Below are 22840 nucleotides of genomic sequence, written 5' to 3'. Positions count from 1 at the left end.
TGGAGTACGTACTGCAAGGGAAATCACCCTAACAGACTAACAGATGATCTAATCCACTCATTCACCCACTCACACCCCCAATTTAACCGCTCTTCCGGGGTTACCCGGATAGGTATCGGGCGTGCAGGGCGAAACTTGCGCAGAACCTAAACTAGTCATGGTTAAGGAGGTACAGTAGCACACCGTAGTTCACTGTAGTCCGCTGTGGTCCGCTGTAGTCTACTGTAGGTGTGTGTCCCTTGGGACTAACGGTGCGCAACAGAAAAAGAGAAATAAAAAAAAAAAAAAAAAAAGAAAAAGAGGAGGGGGGGCTGGTTTGTCGCCGGATTAGGTAGGAGATTCTTTCTGACATGATGGTCATCATTATGATACTAACTAACTAATTTAGCTTTATCTCCATGGCATGTATCTGTGCGCCTTTGCTATGTGCTTCCAGATGTATGTATGTATGTATGTGTAGTTGTATGGACGAATCCAGTCGTCTTTTTCTGGCTCCATCCCCCTTGTCACTCCCCACCGACCACCCTGCTCTTAACGCCTAAAGCCTAGTCCGTAATCACTAACGCCCCCGAATATGTACGGCATTTCCAGAGCGGAATATCAACGGAAGAAGAAAAATGTCGCAAAAAAAAGAAGAAGAAAAGTCGGAAGAAGAAAAAGAAAACAGAAAAACAAGAAGAGAAGTGAGAAAAAAAAAAAAAAAAAAAAAAAAGCAAAAGCAACCCCCTCTTTACACCGTAATGCGCCCTGGATGCATTATCCCGACCGTCTGCATACTAGCACCCTTGAACCGTGCCAGCAAGTTACTCACTATCTCCCGATAGGTGTTCATCTGAGATAGCTTGAACCGCTGGATTTTCCCACTCGCCGTCCGTGGAATCTCCTCCACGAAAATCACGCCCCCATCCAGCGCCTTATAGCTGGCCAATTGGTGCCGTGCAAAGTTGTACACATCGTCCGCAGTCAGCCGGCTGCCCGTCAGGCTCTTGGCTCGCACCACGAACGCTCGGGGCAACTCCGTGCTGCCGTCCCGCGATGTAACCCCAATCACGGCGGCATCCTCGATTTCCGGGTGCTTGAGTAGCGCTGCCTCCACCTCCGCCGGGGCCACCTGCCATCTGCACGTCACGGTTAGCACTTGCTTCGGGGTTTGCTTTCCAATGGACCACCACTTACCCTCGCACTTTAATCAATTCCTTGGTGCGCCCGTAGATGTAGAACTGCCCGGCGCTCACGTACGCAACGTCGCCGGTGCGGAACCACCCTCGGGCGTCTTTGGCATCTGATCGGCCCTTGTACCCACTGAGGACCCCGGGTCCGCGCACCCAGAGCTCGCCAGGCTGGTTGTCCTCGAGCACTAGCTGGTGGTCCTGTCCGACCAGCCGCACCTCGTAGCCCTCCAACAATCGGCCAATGCTGCCGGCGGGGGCCTGCTGAGGCCCGTAGCGATTCTGGAACACCACCCCCACTTCCGTCATCCCCCACAACTGGGAGGCACGGGCGTCACTGTGAAGCAGTTCCCGAAAGCGCTGCATGGCAGCGGCATCAATGGGAGCGCCGGCAACCCCGACGTAACGGAGAGAGGACAGAGAGCTAGTGGCGGACGAGGCTGACCGATTGAACTTGTGAATCATGGCGGGGACCATGTAGGTCTCGGTGATACCAAAATCGCACACCGTCCGAATGAACAGGTTCATTTCGAAACGCGACAGGACAAATAAGGGCTCGCCATAGCGAATGGGAAATATGTGGGTCCACAGCGCGCCAAACATGTGGAACATGGGCAGCGACATTAGGCGAATTACCTCATAAGGCACATCGTATTGGATGGTGAGGTGGTGAGAGATCATGGCATGGTGGGTGAGGTATGCTGCCTTAGGCAGGCCTCCGGTGCCGCTGGTGGAGAACATGGCGGCCGGCGTCGATTTGGCGATCATCTCGTCATCAAAGGCCACCCAATCACTTTCGCCATACGCTAGAAGGTGGGCGAAATTCACAACAGAGCCGCCCCCACCGCTCGGTAGTAGATAGGAGGCGCCGGCAGTCGCATAAGCCAATGGTCCGGCGAGGAAGTATTGGGAGATGTAATCCCCTGCAGCTTCATCCACCAGACACACCTGGCTGGGATGCATTCCACGGTCGGCTGACACACTCAGCACCGTAGGCAGTGCATCGGACGAGGTGATGATCAGTTTTGGCTCTGCCAGTTGCAGAATGTGCTCCAGCTCTTGTGGTTGGCTGCGCGCATTGGAACCCATGAACACACCGCCAGCCCCGATGATGCTGAAGAACAGCGCGGGGTATATGATCTACCACACCATGAGTCAGTGAGAAGAGGATGATGGAGGGGCATGATGGGAATGACGATAACACGATGGAGAAACGGGTAACAAATCAAATTGTATAGATCAGAGAACAGAGAACAGGAAAGGTGGGTGAGGTGGGGGGAGGGGCAGAGAGAGAGAGAGAGAGAGAGAGAGAGAGAGAGAGAGAGAGAGAGAGAGAGAGAGAGAGAGAGATCTCGAGGAAAGTAGTAGTGGTTTGGGGGGATTTGATAAGCGGGCCAGTCAGGGGAGGATGATGACTCGATGACTACTTACACTATTTCCCAGGTGGACCAAAACACAATCGCCGGGCTGTACATTGTGGGCTTTCAGACCAGCAATCAGCGCTCGAACCAGAGTCTCGAACTGCAACGCGTTGAAGAATCGCGTAGCGTCCTCAGCGTCGATGAATATTGGCTGTTGCCGGTCATAGTGGACTGGGCCCCTAAAGGCAAAGGTCAACAAGTCGGTGTAGAAACCGTCACCGTGAGTGATGCCATGGTTGTTGGCGTGGTCCAGGTGGTTGTCGGGGTGGGTAAGGTTGAAAGGATCGCCCAGAGTGGGAGACTCCCAAAGACTACCCATCGTGGAGGAGAGTACTGGTGATTTGTTCGAGAACTGAAGGGATGACTGACAAAATATGAAGGAGTGGAGGAGAAGATAGGTGTGGGAAACTAAAGATGGAACAGGAGAAGGGTTGGAGAGAGGGAGGTGGGAAACAGGAGGAGAGTGAGGATGAGAAGACAGGAGAGGGAGGGAGGAGGGAGAGGACACGAGAGAGAGAAGCAAAGAGGGAAGAAAGAGGGTCAATTCAGTCCCGTGGAGTTAGTGTTGTCAGAGTTGAATCAAGTCCAGTTGAGTCCAGTCCAATGTGAATCAATCAAATCACACATGCCCCGTTTCCAGTGTGAAGGTGACGGGACCAGATGGGAGCAGTAAGTGGTAGTAGTAATGGTAGACAAATGTCGGAGCCTGGATGAGGAATGATCATAAAAGATCAGAAAGAATTATTTCCCCGAACCAGCAAAGGGGAATTCTGGGGCGATAAATATATCTCCATTCATGATGGGAAGTTTCAAGGGTAGAAAATAAAAAGGACCAGCTCATGAAACCGACAACTAATCCTGCGGCGAAAGTGAGAGAGAGAAAGAGCGACAGCAAGCTAGTAGAGCATGAGCTAGAGCAAAGAGTGTGTGTGCCAGTGAGAGAGGGGGGAAGGTGTGAGTGGATGTGGGAATGACAAGGGAATTCCAGATTAATTCCAGTTATTTTTTCCAGTTTGGACCCCCATCACTTACCCTTTCGAACAAATGCCATGATTTGGAATTTGGAATTCCATCGCATCCTGAGAGAGACTCACTCTAAGATCGGGGCGCGGATCCCACTCCGACCCACGTCTTCCTCCCAAGACATCGAATGACAGCCGCCGATTGCAGCATCCACTAATCCCATCGCGGTTTCGTCCTTCAGATCGCATCCCGAAGTGGGTCGCAACTTGACCAGAGCGAACAGCTCCCGTCATGCAGACGAACTCACCTCTATTTCCTAGGCGGCAATTCAGGAAATTCAAAATATCAAAAAGAAATAAGAATTAGGAAATAAAAAATGATTATAAAGCGGAAAAAAGCAAAAACACCCCAAGACATAAAATAAAAACAGAAAATAAAAAAACTCCAAAGCAAATAACAATATGAAAAACAAACAAAGAAAGAATAAAATATTTAGAATAAAAATAAAAAAATAAAAGTTATTCTCCACAATCCATGATCTTCGTAACTTCCCTTCTCATCCCATCTTTTCCTCTTCCACTCATTTTTTTTTTTTCCCTTTCTCTGTTTCTCTTCCCCATACCTTAACTTAATCCATTATTGGGCATCTCTTCAGCCCGAACACCACGGTTCTTGACTCAATCTTCCTCATCCTGTTTTCCCATTGGATCTGATGGCTCCCACCCTCCCCTGTCATCGAGCCTCTCGATCGTGCATCTCCCTTTAGTCCCAAGCTGGTATCGTTCTTTGCTTCCCCCATTTAGTATAGCCTCCAATTCAGTTCCATCCATTCATTTCCCCTCTTTTTCTCTTGCCACTTTCACTCTTCAGGAATCGGCGGAGCGGTTCATAGTATCTAGTTCATGTCCTCGTGCAGCTGAACCCACCGGTTAGATCTCCCGCCTTGGGAACCGAACTAGCGTTCACCCATGGTTGACGCCCCAGCCTGCTGGATTTGGGGGCTTTAGTATTCAGCTTCCAATTCAATCTCGACTTCCACCCTTCCACCCACCCTCCCCCCCCATCGTGCAATCATGCCTGCCTGTTTGGTATCCACCTCGCCTGACCCATGCTAGGCTGACGTCTTGCTAATCACTTTGGCAGCCAAAGTGTACGTCTTTTCCTGCAAGACGCGCCTGGCACCGCTGAAATGTACCCCGCCCGCTAATGGAAACCTGGCTGGTGGTACGGTGTGGGTAACTCTCTGATCACTTGTCTCTTTCTTTCTTTCTTTCCCTCTCTGTGGGTGTCTATCGCTCTATCAGGCGCATATGCACTCTTCCCTCGACTCCATTACCGGGCCGCCTGGCCAGCACCTCGGGACACACTAGTCTTTCCCAGCGACATGGCAGGGCTCCATCTGCAATCTGCGTCTGCCACCGATACTTAGACTCTTATTTAGTTGATTCTCCCAAAGAGGAAAAAAGCAAGGAATCTGTGCGTCCTGCATGGATCGTGGGTGGATATTGCCGCCGGGGCCTTGTCAAGTCAACTCTTTCACTAACTTGCCTCTCAACAACCATCCTGTGTCCCGTGCTCCGATAATCCGATTATCGATTTTCCCATTGCCTCATCCCTCCACCTTTACACCCCCATCGGGCGGTGCAGCGATGGGGAATACGATCCTCCCCCGTGGCGAGCATCATTGCGTCTCACACGAGTGTCTTCACCTGCTAGCGTCAGGCAGGGAAACCCTGACCCTCCTGCAGGAGCCACTCGGACTTGTCGTGCCGGATCATGCTAATCCCTAGACCCTTCTATCTAGTTATCACCGTCACTAGATTCATCAGCCATGGATCTGAGGCGGCACGGTTCACTTCCCCCTCCTTCGGGGACCATCCATTGGGCCTTCTCTTTCTCGATTCGGGGAATGCAGAGCTGAATCTCTAATGGCACCATGCCATCTTTCACTGCTCATTGGCAGTCAGCCTCCAATCCACCAATTTAGGGTGGGATCCCATCCCGTGCAATAGTATCAGGTCTCAGGTCTGGTGGATAAATCCTGAAAAACCTGGCTCGGCAAAGTGAAGTATCAAAAAAATAAAAATGAAGAGAAAAAAAAAATAAATGAAAATTAAAAAATAACAAAATAAAGAAAAAAATAAGAAAAGGATTCTGTAGAGGGAAAACGGGCCGACAGTATGCCGCATGCGGTATGCGTCCAGCTGCTGGGAACATGGACTAGACACAATAGCCCCAAGATAACTCCGGTGTTCGATGTAGGTCCACGCTTCGGGAAATATACTTCTTCTGCATCGTTATGAGATGTCGTCATCCACAAAGATTCAAAAGACGCAGGTGCCCATTCACCGCAGTTGGCTCACGGCAATGCCAATTCGGAGGTGAACTGTGAACGCCTGTCAGGTCCTCTCTCTTCACCCCCTCACCTCATCTCTCTCAAATCATTCGTTGGGCCATGATCTTACCTAGGGTATAGCCAATTTTTGCAATTGCTCTTGTTTCCCTTTTGCGTCGGTCTGTACCTGATCCTCACACCAACCCTTGCCACTCGCATCCCTCCTCCTCCCACCTATCTTGGTTGGGATAACCTCTCTTGGGTGTCTGCTTCTTGTCTCTCACCCACCCTCCTCCTCCCTCACGTCCTCGGATTTGGAATATCCCGAGTCAGCATGTCATCCTCACCAGTACAGACCGTTGTGTCGGTACCACAGCCGGCCAAATGTGCATCAGGCCCACCGAGCCCAGGCGAAGCAACATTGACAGACCAGACTATAGTCAATGAGCTCTCAGAGAAGGTGGAGGCCTCACACAATCATGCAGGCAACAACCCCTGGGACCTTGAAGCCCAAGAGCACAAGGTGAAGAAGCTATCTCGGATCCGGTATGCCTTGCTCAACATCTACCGTCGTCTCTTCACCTTGGTCTTCCTTGCCAATGTTGCCGTGTTCGTGGCCATCATGGTCACGGACCGGACTCTGTTAGCCCTGGTCAACGCCACCGCCGGCAACCTGATGGCATGTGGTTTGGCACGACAGCCGTTGGTAGTCAACTCCATCTTCATTTCCGTCTGCTCTATACCAAGATCAGCCCCGAAATGGTTGCGTCTGCTGGCCGCAAAGGCGTATCATTATGGCGGCGTGCACAGCGGATGTGGCGTAGCCGCTTTCGTTTGGTATGTGGGCTTCGTGGGCGTGATGTCTCGGGAGTACTGGACCGGAGCGTCGGTTCTATCCCTTGCGCCCGTTGTCTTAGCATACGTTATTCTTGTCCTGCTACTGGCAATCATCGTTGTGGCCCACCCGAAGTTCCGCTTCAAGAGGCACGACTACTTCGAGCTGACGCACCGGTTCTCCGGATGGCTCGTCGTGGCACTCTTTGTGATATTGCTCATGATCTTCGCTGACCAGGCCAAAGAGGCGTACCACGAGTCTCTGGGTCGGTTCCTCGTCACTCTCCCTGCGTTCTGGTTCTTGATGGTCACGGTCGTGGCAATCATCCATCCCTGGCTTCTTCTCCGCAAAGTCCCCGTCCGGGCCGAACACCTCTCCTCGCATGCGGTGCGTCTCCACTTCACGCATACCACGACGAACTTCGGCAAGGGCATCCAATTATCCCGACACCCACTGCAAGACTGGCATGGCTTTGCCACGTTCCCGGACCCAGAAGGTAAAAGCTTCTCTGCGTTGGTGTCCAAAGCCGGGGACTGGACAACAGCCTGCATCCAAGACCCACCCACTCACCTCTGGAAGCGAGGGGTCTTGATTAACGGCTTCGCATACGCGATGCGGGTCTTCAAGCGCGTGGTGGTTGTAACGACAGGATCCGGAATCGGCCCGTGTCTTTCCTTCCTGGGGGATGCGAACCGGCCAGAACTCCGAGTGCTCTGGCAGACGCGTGCACCGCTCAAGACGTACGGTCAGGACATCCTGAACCTGGTGTCCGAGATGGACACGAACCCGGTGATCATCGACACCAACCAGGCAGGACGAATCGACATGGTCCCGATTATTCGACAGATGGTTCGGGATTTCGACGCCGAGGCTGTCTGCGTGATCAGCAATCCGTTCGTCACGAAGAAAGTGGTATACGAACTGGAATCTCACGGGATCCATGCATATGGACCCATTTTCGATTCATGATGTGCATATCTTCCTCCATCTATGTAATTGTTCTTTTTTTGTTGTCTTTATTTCATGTTCATGGTTATGTGATATCTTTTTTATTGTTTGATGAAGATATCCCCGGGGTTATTATTGGAGTTCAAGGAAATGTGAAAGACGAAGTTGAAGAAAGATGCGAACGGGAGTCCAAAGGAGCAAAAGGTTATCAAGGAGTTCACGCGGCAGACACATGGTATTTATTCTTTGAGTGATGGCGTTTCACATATGGTCGAAAAAGGGGGGCAAGGGCAAGGCGAGGCGAATACGGCAAGAAAGAGCGGGAAAGCGAAGGTGGTGAATGAATATCGATATTGTTCAAAGTGCACATACTACACTCAAATAGTGATGAATGAGTGAACTGAAACATAAGGGAAGAGGTGTACACACACATACACACACACACAACGAAGCAAAATTATCTTCACCAACAAGGTAGCAAGTAAGCGTAGCATCCGTAGCATCCAAGGGGGACCCCCATCCCACTAAATACTTTGAAATAAACCAAACCAAACCACTAGTCATTCAATCCAATCCCCAACTACCACCAACTAGAACCATCCAACCCAACAAAAAAGTAACAAAGTACTACTACATACACTACGACATGCAGATTACCGATCCGATCTGCAGGGGGGGGGAGAGCGATTTTAATAGAGAGAGAGAGAAAGAGAGAGCAAAAAGGGCCGAGACAGGGCAGGGTAGTAGCTTGTGTAGCACGAGCGAATATTTACTACTTACCTACTGGGAAGAACGTAGAGATGGGGGTAGTAATAAATCTGGGTACGTGCATGAGATTGTAACCTGATTATTGAATAGTGGGTGGAAGGGTGCAGAAGATGTTGATGTTGGTGTGACGGTCTCACGCACATACACACACATTTTACGAAGATGAGAGAGAAGGAATAGATTGAAAAAGAACTGGCTGGACCGACTGGCTGGACCAGTTCAGATCAAGGTACCTACGGAGTAACAGGAATATAAGAAATAAGTAAGCAAGGGTATGGTTGACTGGTGAGGACATTTATTGATGTGAATTGGGGAATCAAAGCTGTACCTACCCGGATTGTTGTCACACGGGGCTTTACTGTACCTGGCTTGGCTTGGGGGAGGATTTGTCACTATGGGGTTACTAAAGGGCGATCAATTGTTCTTCATTTGTTACGGTAGTTAGTTTAGGATGGAGGCTTCATTTCAGGAAAAAATTATCGTTTTTCTTTTAGTTCTATTAATCAGGTATATTGGTAGCGATCTTGACACTCTTATCTTTTTGAGGACAACAACAAAAGGTGGTTGGTGCAGAACAGAAGAAATAGCCAGGTTTGTGACATATTTGTAGCAACTATGGGTATCATGCAGACTGTGAAAATTCCCCACTCCGTGATAAGACAATGAAAATTCTAGTAAAGACAAACTTTTTTTCTCCGATATTCCCCCCCTTTTTTTTTGTTTGATTCCATGCCATTGGTATTAGAGAGTTCATTAGGACATGGCAAGCCAATTTGTTGAGAGTGACTGTTGAGAGCAACTGAGATGAATTCGAATCTTTAGGATTTATTAATCGTCCAATTCGTTAAAAATCGTAACGTCGTAAGCGGCGTAGCTTGGTATGGACATCTGTCGAGTCCAGATTTGTTGAAAAAAGAAAAGAAAATAGATGAAGGAAAGTCAACGGTGAAGTTAAAAGGTGTTATGTGCGTCTTGAGCTTTGGGAATCGACAGACGGCGCTCGGTTGCTGGCTGCAGGTACCGTCGGTTCCGCAGTCAAGTCATCGGTTGTCAGGCGAGAGCGACCCCGGATTGAAGAGTGAGTAGAGTCACTGTCCAGTCGAAGGGAGTCCATGCGCTCCAAATGCTCATACTCGGGCAGGTGAATGGGGGATCCGTGGTAGTCCTCCATGATGCTGTCACCATCGAGCATGGTGTATCCAGGCGGGCTGGCTGGCACATCTTCGTACACCGGCGGCATCTCTTCATCCCAGCTGATGCCGAGACCACTACGCTCCGTGACATGAAGGTGGAATTGCATGCGCAACACGCGCGCCGCCCCGGTGGGAGTGATGAGCTTGGGGTTCCGGTTCGGGCAGAACTCCTCAGCCACGATCAATTCAATGACAAGGTTGTGTCTCGCCTCCAAGCCACCAGGGGTTTCGAGATCGCAGACAGGGTTGCAAGAAGGGTTGATGTTCGCCTCGAACTGCATGCTGATTTCGCCACCAGCGGTGTCAAAGTCAGTCTTCCAGCCTTCTTTCTCTTCGTTGTGGCCGATGATGCGCGTCTCTTGGTGGAGGACTCCCTTGCCCTCGCCCCCGATCTTGTGCGCATGCTTGGTGCAAGCGGTGGACACGATCTTTTGATGTTCTTCGATCCGCCACATCATCTTACGCAGGCGCCACCGAGTCTGTGTGTCCTCCTTCTTGTCCACGATTCCGCTCAGGGTCATTTGAACGGGGAAGGTGCCAATCGGGTGCACAACAGAGGGAAGAACGATGCGGCCGGTGAGGTTGGTAGGGGGGAAGATGCGGATTGAGGACTTGTCGTTTCCGGGAAGGATGGCACGCTTGATGTGCACGGGCATCTCGTAGGTATATTCCTCGCCGTTGACGTTGTGGGCACGCGCAGAAAGGAAATACTCGACTTGACCGAGCGAACCGTTGCAGGAAGCGGGCAGATGACCGGGGAATAGGTAGCTGAAGGGGAATTCATGGTCACCATTCTTGAGATGAAGAGGCTCAGTCAGGAAGTTCCAGTGAGTCAGTTCCTCCGTGCGCGATGCGCAGTTGGCGCAATCTCTGGAAACAGGCTTCTTCGTTGTCAATCTGCTCATCAGGCGCATATCGAAAGTGTCCAGGGTGACCATGCCAGCCAGCTCGGAGATGCTGAGCTTCAGGCGCCCCGAGAACAGCGCACCAGTGGAGTTCGCAGGGGATCCGTAGCACACAAGCGGCGGGGATTCGACAATGACGTCTAGTTTAGCATGAGCACTGGCAATCTCCTCTTGTCCGGCGCGCTCCTTGGAACGGGAGGACCGGCCATGGCTGCGTCGCTTGTCCTTGCTGTGGTCACGGTGGGGGTGGATAAGGTGTTCGACGGCGAAAGACAGACGACGCTCGGGTGAACGGGCTCTTTCCGCACCATGCGTGGACGGCTTCTTGGAGACCACTGTGTTCGGTGGGATCTCATTCACAGACGACGAGGACGAGGAGTTGGAGTGGGAGACGGAAGAATGGTGAGAGGAGTGGTGGTGGTGAGAGAGGGAAGGGCGAACAAAGCTGGAGAGAAGACGGCCAGGCATGGTGTCAAAAGTTCAAGTGGCTAACACTTTGAGTTTGTGACAACCGTGCCGGGCAAAAGAATATGAGAACGTGTGAGAGCCGGCTTTCTAGGCCCTACTTGAGCTGTGGAGGAAATGTTCCGGTTGGTGGTTGCTGTGGATGGGATAGAGATAGTTCGAAGACTAGAGCTTGAATATGTAGACGCTGTTGAACAATAACTTAGGAAGTGATTGTTTAGGAAGTGCTTCGATATTGGTAGAGTTGCGATGTGTGGTAGACGACCAAGTACATAATCCAGTTGACGTGTGGTGGTATCGTTGACGTTCTTCTAGATGTTGCTGTCAAGATGATGGGAGTATCCAAGCACCGGTACGGAGGATACAATGGGTAGTGTGGTATAGTTGAAATCACCACTTGGGTTCAGATGCTATGGGATGGTGAAGAGAAGATGAGATGAATTGGGTGTGACAGAACCAGAAGAATCAAGAAGGGAAGAATAAAAGTGGGAGAGCAGCTGCCTTTGAATGAACGCAACAAGCTTTTTTATTTTTTTTAATACCAGATATATTTCCCCAAGAGAGAAAAAAAAAGGAGGACTACCTCAAAATCGAATTTTCCACTCCTGAGATTTTTACTTTCCAAATTCGCCCTTTTTTTAGTATGGTTTCTTCTAGGACGTTCCCACCGCATGTAACAGGTGCCATTCATTCCCTGGTCTGGCCACCTTCAGGGCTCCATCTCATCGGGCGGACGATGGAGGTTGAGTGGGGCCCGGCAGAAAAAGCGTCATCGTGGGCCTTACATTACGCTTTCCGTACGTGACAAAACGGCTGTCTCCGGCGGAAAGCGCCTGCGCCTGAGAAAGTAGAAGCACACTCGGTCCCTGTTGTGCTGCTGGGCGGAAGGATTTCCCCGAGGAGAAACGCGTGAGCCATGCACCAGAATGGTTTGACAGGCTCACAGGCTCCCTCAACCATTGTCATCGATGTGTAGCTTACACAGGAACTTGCGTGATCTAGATGAATACTTGTTGTATGGGAGAATTACATTCAATGAATGGGACATTCTAGATCTGGGGACTCATCATCAGTGGTTAATGTGTCCCCACGGTGGACTTCACAATAGATGCCATCGACTCAATTCTAGAATTTTCAAGGACTCGTCAGCCTATCGCAACTTGGGGCTGGTCATTCACAGTCTCATGTCAATGTCATCTATCCGCAGTCTGACCCCAACCCCGGATCTGTGATTCTGAATAATCAATGTATGGCAATATCAAGGCGTCAGACAGTCTTGTCCTCGGCTAAATCCTACGGATGCTGGTATTTGTTTCGACACCAGCGCAACATATACGCCTTACTTACAGGTTGATTCGTTCCTCTTCGCAATTCAACGCATGTGATACTGTCCGGGCTCATGCAGTCTGCTTCTAAGACGTGCTACTACCTGCATGAAGTGTGTTTTTGCGAAGCTGCAACAAAATCGTATTTAATCTAAACATGCTGCATCACTTGAACACTTCGCTAGCCACAAAGCATGATGATTAGCTCTCCGATGTCCCTCCGTCGAGGCCGTGCGCAGTGACTCACTCCTACCCCATAGAAACTGGACTTAGTCTGGCTGTCCCTGGGTCCGGAACGTAGTCCCTCCCCTGGCTGTCGATCGTTCGCTCGCGAATGTTTGCGTGACCCAGGCGCGTATTCGTAGAGAGGCGGTGTTGATTTGACGCAATACCTACTAGTGATTATTCAGAATGAACTCGTGGCCCTAATGATCGGGCTTCGAGATCATGCCAAATTGCTCAGTGATGTTGTCATGCCCTTTTGTTGGAGATCCGAACCAAGGATGATGGGGCTGACTAAGGTTCTAGACAGTATTCCCCTCCAGGTCAGGCCACAATTTGATTGGGCCGTTGTATAGTTGGGGGCCCAGGGCCTGCCACGACAACCATAGTACGTACTCTATTAACAGCATTAGTAGAGAGCCAATTCTTGATGTGGTGCCTTGATGAGCAATGGAGAGATGGAAGACAAAGAAGCATGACAAGTCAGTCAGTCATCATAGTGTTTCCGGCACCGAATATCCGTCCAAGACGGCAGCCGGGACCTGAGCCCGTAACGACACCTGACAAAAAGGGCGCTTTCTTTGCTCGTTCAGGAAGGTCAGCTGCCGTCATCAAACCATCACGTGGCGTCATATAGTGGCAGAGAGAGCCCGAAATTCTGAACAGTTGCAAGGCGGTCTGGCGCAAGTTTTGCGCGTACGAGCGGTGACCGGCACCGTGACGCGGGTATACATTACCATACCGCAACACGTTGCGACACTAATTGGAGATCCTCTGGATCCGTGATGCCGCTTGCACTTTTTGAGCCAACGAGGCGCTGAATCCGCGGACGGAGGAAGACGCTAGCCCCATCAGAACCAGATGTTTTGCGTACGGAATGGGAACCTTTTGGGAAATAATCCAAAAAAATTCTTTGCAGAGATTTTATTCCATTGCGGCGCCTCTTAACTCTTGATGTTACAGCTTGGCCAGGTTCCACATCCCGACAAGGCCAAAGGGAGAAAAAAAAGAGACTAATATGTCAAGGGCAAATCCGAGGAGAAAATAAAAACCTTGATTAAGACATGTGCTTTTTTTTTCTTTTCCACCCGCGCGGTACAGCGGTACCCTGTTCCGATGAGACTTGGTTGAGTGGCTTGTCAAGGGCTCGGGCTCAGGCACTGAGGACCTAAATGACGAAGCTGGCTGCAGGCTCTCCTCGTTATTGCCATTCCTGGCCAAGTCTCACGATGGTTTTGACGGCGCTAACAGGGACCCCTTCACTCAGGAGGAAGATTCCGTTGTTGCTCGCTGCAAGGCGATAGGTTCGCCTTTTTCCCCGCACTGCTGAAAATTCCGTTCTATGCGGGGCATCACATCATCCGGCTGCAGTTGCCGGTCGGTCGGTGTAGATGAAAGTGGTGGTTAGCCTCGTAGTATAGCATGAGGGTTGCGTGAGGAAACAATTGAATTGGGAAATAACATCCAAAAGTAATATGTAGTAACATATGATATTCACTGTACTAATGTTGGAAGTTCTAGACTAAAGCAACGTGCGTTGTGACTTGGCCAGGGACAGTTCTGACGTTCTGACGAATGGCTACCCATCGCCGCCATACCCATTACCTAACAGTTTCACCACCACCCATTGAGCTGCCAGGACGACAGCATGCGCAATGTGAAATGATCGGTCTGACCTCTGACGATTCAGGTACCTTGGCCGACTTTACACCCTGATGGTCCTCCAGTTGTCGGCTTGACCGTCCCGGTTTACTGAGAGTTTCGGCACATCTTTGTCGCTGACGGCCACGGATGGCCGATTCGATCACGCCACGAGTTCGGATGTTACTATACAGGATTTTAGCCTCAGTGTTACCCGCCAAGCCTCATCTACACAGTACTGGTCGGCTCATGTTATATGATCGCTGGCCTATCATATATGGGGGTGTTAGAGAATTGACACTGACTGTATCAGGCTATTATCTGAATTGGCAAGGGTCGCCTCCAGCTGATGCTCCTAAATTCTTCTACATCAAGTTAATCTTGGGGAAGGGCCGACGCAGGTGCATGCACTAGATCTTGGTCCATTGCGCAATACACTGATGATCAGACCGTGAAGATTGCATCCGGTGACCTTCCTTCACTCATTGAATACTCCTACTCCCGATATGATTCCCCAATTGCATGAAACTCACCATCCAGACTAGTCTTTGCTCTATAATACGAATCTCTTTGCTATATGGCGATCGATAACAAACCAACTCCGACAGAATATGACCACATTCCCCGTAAGTGCTTGGTTCCTTTTTGCCAATCGCCTAGTTTCACTCAGCAGGAGATGTCTAGATGAGGGATTTCTACTACTCCTGCCTGAGCACACACGGCGGTTGCGTTATTAACCGCCATCTTCTGGACTAGTGCCGTGACGGCTTCATGAAACCCCTCCCAGCTTGGATGTGCAGAAGCTTGGACCCATTCCATGCAGCTGCAAAACAGGTAGTAGTAGCAGTGAATGGTCATATTAATGATGCCAACTACGAATACTATAGCGTTTTCTTGCAAGGTGCAAGGCCATGTTTACCGTTGCGCCCTTTCCATTGGGTCTTTCCGCGGAAACCCCTCCCAAAGGTGGATGAGGGCATGTAGCGGACTAGCGGTACGCCGCACCACCCCCGTTTTTCTCGAACGGGGCTTGTCCACCGGCCCGGCTCTCTTTTCATGGTTAGCTTTGGCGGACTCCATGCGATGACTCTTCACTATGCCACTAGCGCCTCAGAATTTTCTCTCCTTTCTCCTCCAAGGTTTCTGGACGAGCTAAATCACTCACTAAATGAGGATTTAGCGGGAATTACACCATTCTGGTCCCAGGACTTCGGCGACTGCCGTTGTCCCCCAATTCCCTTGCCTGGTAAGGTCCTCGACGGAAGTCAGATCGGTCCGTGGGTACACCACTTGCAGCCTTTGGTTAACGCCGTACCTGCCGTCCGCTCAGGTTGATGCTATCCACTTTTTACCGCCATTCCTACACAAAATAATAGTTACATTCCATGACTAAGGGTGGCCCGATGGTCTCGGATATCGTCGCTCAATTTACTTGTTCTATTTGCCTAGACCGACTGAGAATTGCCACGACGTCTGTGTTTACGTTCCATGGCATATTCATGGTTTCTTATAACCTTACGACCAAATAGACTCTCGAGCTCTTGAACCCCGCGGGGTTCAAGTTCGGCACATTGATCCCGCCATGGTCTCAGACTGGTCGTTTGGACATGATTGCGTCGCAAAATCTATGCTCTGCAGTATATTTATGGCTGTTTTCGACGATGGATTTCTAGTTCATAGTTGCTGCCCGCGGCATGCTGCGCAGCAATTGCCATGTGAACGACTCTGGCAGTGAGTGTGTCCGCGGGTTCTCAGCCCTACAATACCGGCTATCAGCACCCGAGAACTTAGATGATAGGATTTTGCACGAACCTTCGTAGCCAAAACCTTCTGTTTGGAAATCACTCCGGCCGAACTGCACAGGACGTGTGTTTCTGCCAAATTAAGCAGTGTTGCTTGTCCCACGTGCTAGTGCAATCTAACCTAGGAAGTTCTAGAAGCCACTGGTAGAGAGAACTGTATACTGACTCTGCTCTCGAGACCCCTACGTTCAAACATGGGTTATTTTGCGGTCTGTCATTGACCGTCCTGCATACTACCGATCTCTAGCGAATATAGTCACTGAATCTAGACCCAGCTACTCATTGATGGACGACCAGGAAAAGGAGAGCTGAATCATGGCCATGTGATGACGTCTCTATTTAATCTGGCCCCTGCTACCGCCGACTCTATCCGCGAAAGGAACACTAGAAACCGACAAGGAATCACTAGACTCCTCGATCAATATATTGATTATAGTGTCATTCCTCATTATTGGCTGTACCTGGTACTACTAATTAGACTGGTCGTCCTTTGGGACCGGAGAACCGCGGGGTCTCCGTACTTTGCTCGATACAGTCAGTCTCTGGATGCCGTCCAGCCGAGACAATGTCTCTTCCAAATACCACCCTAAAAATACTTCTAGTAGTTCCTTGATTTGTATATCGACATGGAATTTGTAAGCAGTCCAGGCTAGGAGCGAAAGGATAAATGGTGATAGCCTTATCCTAGTACTTACTTTAGAAGGTTGGCTGGGTCAGCGGAGAGACCTGCCATGCAAGTGCTCTGTGACATTCATGTGATTGGTGGGGACCATAACCTCCTATTCCGCGCATAGAGCTTACTAATTCGTGTGAAACGGATCAGGAAGGTGACAGCTGAGATGTTGAGAGATACGTATGCTGTTGCTGAAAATGGATATGCTTGAAGTCAGTAATAAGCATAATCAATATTACTAATGTTGACATTTGAGCCAGCTTATGATTGACCCTAGGCACTTGGTACTTCTGATGTCATTGGCGTCGGAACGCAATGCTGGTAATGGAACGCGCAATGCTAGCTGCATTCATCAAACTTGCTTTGGAGGAGCTCCTCCGTGCATTTGTAAACAGAAACATGGTGAAGCTTTAGATGCTCTTCTGATGCTACTAAGTACAGTCTGTAGTATTGTTTCAGTACCAATTGTGAGGAATGCTGGAGTACATGTTATCAACGTCAAGTTACTATTACCAGTAATATATATAACTTACAGTAACAGAGTAGACCTCATGATACTAAGATATATTCTCAGGATTATGTTCATTTTCTAGCCAACGTACTAGTACTTGGAAATTCGAGGCCAATTACATAACCTAAGCTACATAGCATCTGATAAACCAATAAATTCCACAGTTCGGAAGATTTATCACACTAATCTCCTACAATTAGAAATGCAATTGGAACTATCTTCCGATGTACTCAATCCGTAAGTCACGTGGTGATAGCTCCGCGTCCGGGAGACATGGAGCTCTAGAGATCGTCAACCCAGGACCCTGAGACGAATCAACTGTTTATCCCTTTTTCTAATCCTCACCATTCAACCCATCGGGGTCACTCTCCCCTAAAGATGTCCCAATTCGAGTAAACCAACACAGTTTGTATTCTATAGCCAAACAATTGGTGGATTACAACACCCAGCATCACTTGCATTATTTCATGCAAGCGGCGAACGGTCGTCGAATATCCCCCGAAAAAAAGCACCCCTTGAGCTCCTACTAGCTTCTCCCACAATTTGTCAAACTTCCCGACGATCCAACCAATTACTCCTGACTATTTCCCCTTCATTCCTCAAGTTCAACGCCCGAATCGCCCCTTTTGATTACTCCCACGCCATGTCCCCGTCAACATTACTCTCTCTCGGTTCCGCGATTCTAGCCGTGTTCCTCTTCTGGACACTATCGTCAACCACGTCTTCACCATTCGGCGGTGCATTCCCTCGTCTATACAACAAGCGGATATGTCTCCTGATCGCTCACCCGGACGATGAAGCCATGTTCTTCGCGCCCACGGTTCTGGCCCTGACCAGACCGGAGTACGGCAACCACCTCAAGATCCTCTGTCTCAGCAGCGGTAAGCACCCACATAGACCATCGAACAAACACCCCCAACATACACCCACCACTAACACCAACCCGCAACACGAAACAGGAGATGCCGACGGTCTCGGCCACATCCGCAAAAAGGAGCTCGTGAAAAGCGCCCTGCAACTAGGCCTACGCCAAGAATCCGACGTATACATCATCGACGACCCCTCCCGCTTCCGCGACAGCATGACCGTCCAATGGACCGAGTCCGACGTATCAGCTGTTCTCGAACACGCCTTTGCCCCCGAACTCAGCGACAGCACCTCTTCTTCCAAAAAGAAATCGAACCAAGCCGGCTCTGCACCTACGGCCACCATCGACGTGCTCTTGACCTTCGACAAGGGAGGTATCAGCAACCACCCTAACCACCGGTCTCTGTACCACGGTACTGTTCATTTCCTGCGGTCCCTGATGAAGGATAAATCGGGATATACCTGTCCGGTTACTCTGTATACGCTTACCACGACGAATCTGCTGCGCAAGTACGCGGGTGTTTTGGATGCGCCGTTTACGATGGTTCGGGGCGCGCTGCATTCCATTCTGGGCCGTGGTGGTAGTGGCTCCAAGGGCCAGCTCCCGTCGCGGCTTTTGTTCGTCAGTTCCGTTAATGAGTGGATGACTGCGCAGTCGGCTATGGTCAAGGCCCATCAGAGCCAGATGGTGTGGTTCCGGTGGGGCTGGATTACGATTGGTCGGTACATGGTGGTGAATGATTTGAAGGCGGAGAAGATCTGATGATGATGGTGGTGGAGGAGGAGCCTGGCTATAGGCTCAGTGAACTGACTGGATAGGTGCCCTGCGTTTTGTAGCACATACCCGCATTGTATGTATATGATTATGATTGTTTCCTTGGTGGACTGACGTCGTCTGAAACCTATATTCAGAAGTCAAGTTCCATTTCTGTATAGGTATGCACCCCGTCCGAGCATGGCTCGAAAGATTGATACTGACTACTATTCTGCTTACTGAAAGACAATCTTCTCACAATCGAAAGAATAATGATAATATTCGAAAAGCATAAAAGAGCTCAATATGTAACATGTCATATAGACAGGGTATCCGCTCAGGTAAGGCAATACATGCACACATGAGGTGTCATAACTGACAGCCAAAGATCAGCTCATCATATATCCCGCTTCAGGACATGAAGAAAAGAACAGCGAAGGAAAGAAATCAGGGTTGAGTGAAGGCGTCCGCGAATTGTTAACTTTTCAGGATGCGCAGATGAAAGTCACAATCGAAGTCACAGAAAAGGAGGGAAAGAAGAAAAAGAAGATGGTGATGAAGAAAGTGAGAGAAAGCGAAGTGGCTCGGATATGGGCTAGAATCAAGCCCATGAGAGAGGACCCGGACCTGTGGTTATGGGATCGTCCTCCTCTACTGTTTGGCGTCCCCAAGTGGTAGAGCGCGCTTGTCTGGGCGTCTTTGCGGTAACCCTAGGGATCTCATACTCGCCAGTTTCGTATCCCAGTTCTTCCGCCAGGAAAGCTTCGTCGTCGTAAGTGCTACTGACATTGTCTTCGTGGACAGCTTCGAAAAGCCTCCTCAGGGGTGGAATGGACAGATCAAGATGCGGGGCAGATTGTCGATAACAATCCCAGAAAATGTCGTCGTCTATATCGTTTGCGTCGTCATCAAGCTCAAAGTTCGTTCCGAGGGTTGGCCGCCGGACTGGTACTCTATCATGGGTTCTGATATTACGCTGGCGCCAAGAGGTGGCACCATCGAATTCGATGAGCCCTCCTCGGGTATGGTATACCACGGACTCTGGCAAAAAGTCTCGCCATTCTTCCAGCGCCTGCGGAAGGAGGGTTCGTTCCCACGCTTGGTTCCGACGACCCAGCCAACGATGGTGAATCAGCAATAGTCTTGCAAGACGCTCCATGACAACGGTTTGCTGCATAGTGCGCAAGCGCAGAATGTCATATGCGTGCACAGCATCTGCAAAGGCTCGTGATTTGAGGATTTCCGTTTGTGCCTGTCCCAGATATGCCTCTATTATCGACCTCGCAGTTCTTCTCTTCTTTCGTGTCTCCCTTAGAATATTATACGCAGCTTCCATATGGTGCTGGAATTCCGACAGTCTGGCGCGATCCCACGCAGTTTTGGCGAGGATGTGGTGCACCTCGATTGTTGGACGCACGTTGAAAGGCTCGGATGTCATTGTTTCGAACATGGAGTTGAGGAAGTCATATGAAACCTGGCCCTTCGCATTTCTTCCGGCGTCGGGGCCAAACCTCGGACGCGACAAGACGAACGATCGCTCAAATAGCTCGAGCCAGACATTCTCCGGCACCGGGATGTCATATTTGTTCGAAATAAAATCTATGGTGCGCAGCGCGGCAGGGATGTCATTGTTGGTGCCGAAGGCATGAGCTACGGCGAACAGCAGGTGGTTTGTGGGGTACAGCGGTGAGGAACGGTCGTATGGGGTCACTTCTGGAAGCATCGACTCGTCGACCTGGTCTAGCAGCGCATCGACGTCAATGTTCCAGACGGTGTGCAGGACATTCTTGATTCCTTGCATATGGCCAACTCGACTTGACGCAAGGATCACATTGACAAAGGTGGTGGTGTCCCCCGAGGTACCCTCCTGTGTCATCTCGTTGAAGATCTGCAGCACTTCTTTTCTCACACTCCGGGCAGCCGTACCGTAACCTTGCCATCCGGGGTTGGGTTCGAAGAATCTCCTCTTCCGATACAGGTAAGGGGTCATTCTGAGGCGATACTTCTCCAAGCCGGTGTATGCTCTATCCCAAACTTTCGCCTCCATGTAGTAGTTATAGCACTGGGAATCCGGCACCATTCCATCCTCCCTAATTGTTTGCCAGATATAGTCTGCCATGATAGCATCGCCCATTGAGCGTGCGCAATCGAGCAGGTGCGTGTACTCAGCCAGACCCAAGGGTTGGCCGCCCGCCCACCTAATCTGCAGGATGGCAGAAAGATTACTGGCAAACTCGTCGAAAATCGAGTCGAGTGATTTGTACTGCTTGACATCGACAGCTGACGGATGAATGGGACGATGGATTTCCCGATAGGGATCGATAAAGTAAGCGGGGGAGAGGAGATGAAAGACTTCGACAAAGGTGCTGGGTGGCATCAAGCAAACCAAGCTCTCAAAGCGAGGATCAAGCATCGCATCCATCACCTGATCTGGTTGGCCATCTCGGAGGATAGCGTTGAAATGTCGCTTCACATCCTCAAAACTTTCGACCTGGGGACCAGCCCCAATGTCGTGCCCTCTGTCGTCTTGTGCATTGGAGATCTCATGATCGCCCAAGTCAACCTGACCAGGTTCCAGTATGTCCGTGGCTCCCCGTCCTAGCTGTGGAGCATGTCTATTAGCGAACCAGCCTTTATTCCTAGAATGATTGCTGCTGTCGTCGTTCCGATATCGAAGATGTAAATGTGATCCGGATGATCGTTGGCGGCGCGTCGGATCCCGAAGTATAAGAAGTGGAGAACAGCGAGGTAGGGGAGTTAATCGACATCGACGGTACGTAGGACACACCAAGTGAGAGCCCAAGCTCTCACTGGTACGAAGGAACCCCAGCATTGCGATCTGAGGACAGGAAACATGAAAGAACGTAGGGAAAAAGCCGGGGGGAGGGGGATGTTCAGGCCGTCAGAAGTCGGGGGGAAACGAGCTGCGACTATAAAAGCGGAGTAAATGAGGAGGTGCCGCTTGTTGTGGTCTTGGCGGGCCAGATCCCTGTCAGACTCTGTAGCCTTTTTCACCATCCATGTCCCGCGTCTGCTGTACACGCTGCAGCTTGGATCCTTCCCCCCCTTCCTTTCGTTCGCTTAGCTTAACGCTTCAGTCTCTCCTTTCCCACCCACCCTCGACCTCGACATGGCCGACACCGAGGATGCGGGCACATCGTCCGTCTCCGAGCCCTTAGATTTGGTGCGCCTGTCGCTCGATGAAATCGTTTTCGTCAAGCTGCGCGGCGATCGCGAGCTCAAGGGCCGTCTCCATGTGAGTTTTACGCCTTCACCCCCAGCCCCTGACTACGTGGCTGTTACTGACAGACGACTTTGGGTAGGCATACGATAGCCATTGCAACCTGGTGCTAGGAGATGTTGAGGAGACCATCTACGTGGTGGAGGAAGACGAGAACGAGCAAGAGATCCTCCGAGTACGTCGCTCTATCCTTTTACCTCGGTTATAGTACAATCAATTAGGGTGGTACTATAATAGTGCGGCGCTGGGCTAACGCAGGTTGATTGTCTTTAGACCATCAAGAAGCAAGAAGAGATGCTCTTTGTTCGAGGTGCGTTTCGCGATGCCATTCCCGGTAGAGCCCGGGCCTTGTCATACTGACGTTTTACGATAGGAGACTCTGTCGTTTTGATTTCTCCTCAGGCATAAGAATTGGAAGGCAATAATAAGTAGGAAGACGGATCACATCGGATATTCTTGGGGCCACCCCTCACCCAAAGCTACGAAATACGAGACCACGAAGACACCAGGCGATGTTACAGGGTTTCCAGGCTATACGAATTTATCTTTTAATGTATTCACGTACTCGGTCATGCCTGGGCCTGCAAGTTTTCTTATATCAAATATAGACGCATCAGGAAGGTGTAAGGCGTGTGGTATCATGGCATCATGCCATACTGGCATATGTAGCGATGAAACCAACAGCAGCGACCAGTGTTTCTGGTTTGCGACCTGGCCCAAAACAGTTAATTAAAAATTGGCTACTGTAGCGGTGACAAGACAATCATCATTCCAGCACAGACTTAGCTGCATGGAGGGAATG

General features: G+C 50.3%; 7 protein-coding genes across 7 annotated transcripts; 3 read left to right on the top strand and 4 right to left on the bottom strand.

Annotated features, from left to right (window-relative positions):
* Positions 1 to 730: 730 nt before the first annotated feature.
* afeA (adenylate-forming enzyme AfeA) lies at positions 731 to 2909 on the bottom strand (the record flags this gene model as incomplete). Its single annotated transcript, XM_025527818.1, has 3 exons — positions 731 to 1118; positions 1177 to 2309; positions 2601 to 2909. 3 exons carry the CDS (start codon positions 2907 to 2909, stop codon positions 731 to 733), a joined length of 1830 nt encoding a protein of 609 aa, XP_025384742.1.
* A 3136-nt stretch (positions 2910 to 6045) lies between these two features.
* BO83DRAFT_118148 (integral membrane protein TmpA) lies at positions 6046 to 7790 on the top strand. The gene has a single exon (XM_025525991.1). The coding sequence runs from the start codon at positions 6223 to 6225 to the stop codon at positions 7690 to 7692; it is 1470 nt and encodes a 489-aa protein (XP_025384741.1). The 5' UTR covers positions 6046 to 6222; the 3' UTR covers positions 7693 to 7790.
* A 1434-nt stretch (positions 7791 to 9224) lies between these two features.
* On the bottom strand, positions 9225 to 11325 carry BO83DRAFT_118054 (alpha-arrestin). The gene has a single exon (XM_025525990.1). The coding sequence runs from the start codon at positions 11003 to 11005 to the stop codon at positions 9401 to 9403; it is 1605 nt and encodes a 534-aa protein (XP_025384740.1). The 5' UTR covers positions 11006 to 11325; the 3' UTR covers positions 9225 to 9400.
* A 2803-nt stretch (positions 11326 to 14128) lies between these two features.
* BO83DRAFT_401820 (uncharacterized protein) lies at positions 14129 to 16743 on the bottom strand (the record flags this gene model as incomplete). The annotated part of the gene is made up of 14 exons (XM_025533485.1): positions 14129 to 14227; positions 14261 to 14283; positions 14318 to 14393; positions 14893 to 14942; positions 14969 to 15013; positions 15110 to 15131; positions 15229 to 15292; positions 15383 to 15505; positions 15536 to 15550; positions 15646 to 15783; positions 15915 to 16017; positions 16287 to 16300; positions 16575 to 16641; positions 16719 to 16743. 14 exons carry the CDS (start codon positions 16741 to 16743, stop codon positions 14129 to 14131), a joined length of 864 nt encoding a protein of 287 aa, XP_025384739.1.
* Positions 16744 to 17503: 760 nt separating this feature from the next.
* BO83DRAFT_381320 (PIG-L family deacetylase) lies at positions 17504 to 19138 on the top strand. The gene is made up of 3 exons (XM_025531964.1): positions 17504 to 18057; positions 18136 to 18979; positions 19044 to 19138. Exons 1-2 carry the CDS (start codon positions 17820 to 17822, stop codon positions 18804 to 18806), a joined length of 909 nt encoding a protein of 302 aa, XP_025384738.1. The 5' UTR covers positions 17504 to 17819; the 3' UTR covers positions 18807 to 18979; positions 19044 to 19138.
* Positions 19139 to 19185: 47 nt separating this feature from the next.
* Positions 19186 to 21678, bottom strand: BO83DRAFT_381319 (uncharacterized protein). Its single transcript, XM_025531963.1, has one exon. It carries the CDS (start codon positions 21217 to 21219, stop codon positions 19399 to 19401), a length of 1821 nt encoding a protein of 606 aa, XP_025384737.1. The 5' UTR covers positions 21220 to 21678; the 3' UTR covers positions 19186 to 19398.
* A 52-nt stretch (positions 21679 to 21730) lies between these two features.
* Positions 21731 to 22753, top strand: BO83DRAFT_381318 (U4/U6-U5 snRNP complex subunit LSM3). Its single transcript, XM_025531962.1, has 4 exons — positions 21731 to 22053; positions 22121 to 22213; positions 22312 to 22348; positions 22412 to 22753. Exons 1-4 carry the CDS (start codon positions 21928 to 21930, stop codon positions 22444 to 22446), a joined length of 291 nt encoding a protein of 96 aa, XP_025384736.1. The 5' UTR covers positions 21731 to 21927; the 3' UTR covers positions 22447 to 22753.
* The last annotated feature ends 87 nt before the right edge of the window (positions 22754 to 22840 follow it).

Source organism: Aspergillus eucalypticola (genome assembly GCF_003184535.1).
Source record: "Aspergillus eucalypticola CBS 122712 chromosome Unknown BO83scaffold_26, whole genome shotgun sequence".
Classification (NCBI taxonomy): Eukaryota; Fungi; Ascomycota; class Eurotiomycetes; order Eurotiales; family Aspergillaceae; genus Aspergillus; species Aspergillus eucalypticola.
Note: the sequence above shows the minus strand (reverse complement) of the source record. Positions and strands in the feature narration are given on the sequence as shown.

Bases quoted from the DNA above. Each gene is read 5' to 3' on its own strand.
- BO83DRAFT_118148 (XM_025525991.1), top strand. From the start codon at position 6,223: ATGTCATCCTCACCAGTACAGACCGTTGTGTCGGTACCACAGCCGGCC.
- BO83DRAFT_118054 (XM_025525990.1), bottom strand. From the start codon at position 11,005: ATGCCTGGCCGTCTTCTCTCCAGCTTTGTTCGCCCTTCCCTCTCTCAC.
- BO83DRAFT_381320 (XM_025531964.1), top strand. From the start codon at position 17,820: ATGTCCCCGTCAACATTACTCTCTCTCGGTTCCGCGATTCTAGCCGTG. The intron at 18,058-18,135 runs GTAAGCACCCAC...AACACGAAACAG, and splicing joins GATCCTCTGTCTCAGCAGCG to GAGATGCCGACGGTCTCGGC.
- BO83DRAFT_381319 (XM_025531963.1), bottom strand. From the start codon at position 21,219: ATGGATGCGATGCTTGATCCTCGCTTTGAGAGCTTGGTTTGCTTGATG.
- BO83DRAFT_381318 (XM_025531962.1), top strand. From the start codon at position 21,928: ATGGCCGACACCGAGGATGCGGGCACATCGTCCGTCTCCGAGCCCTTA. The intron at 22,054-22,120 runs GTGAGTTTTACG...GACTTTGGGTAG, and splicing joins AGCTCAAGGGCCGTCTCCAT to GCATACGATAGCCATTGCAA. The intron at 22,214-22,311 runs GTACGTCGCTCT...GATTGTCTTTAG, and splicing joins ACGAGCAAGAGATCCTCCGA to ACCATCAAGAAGCAAGAAGA.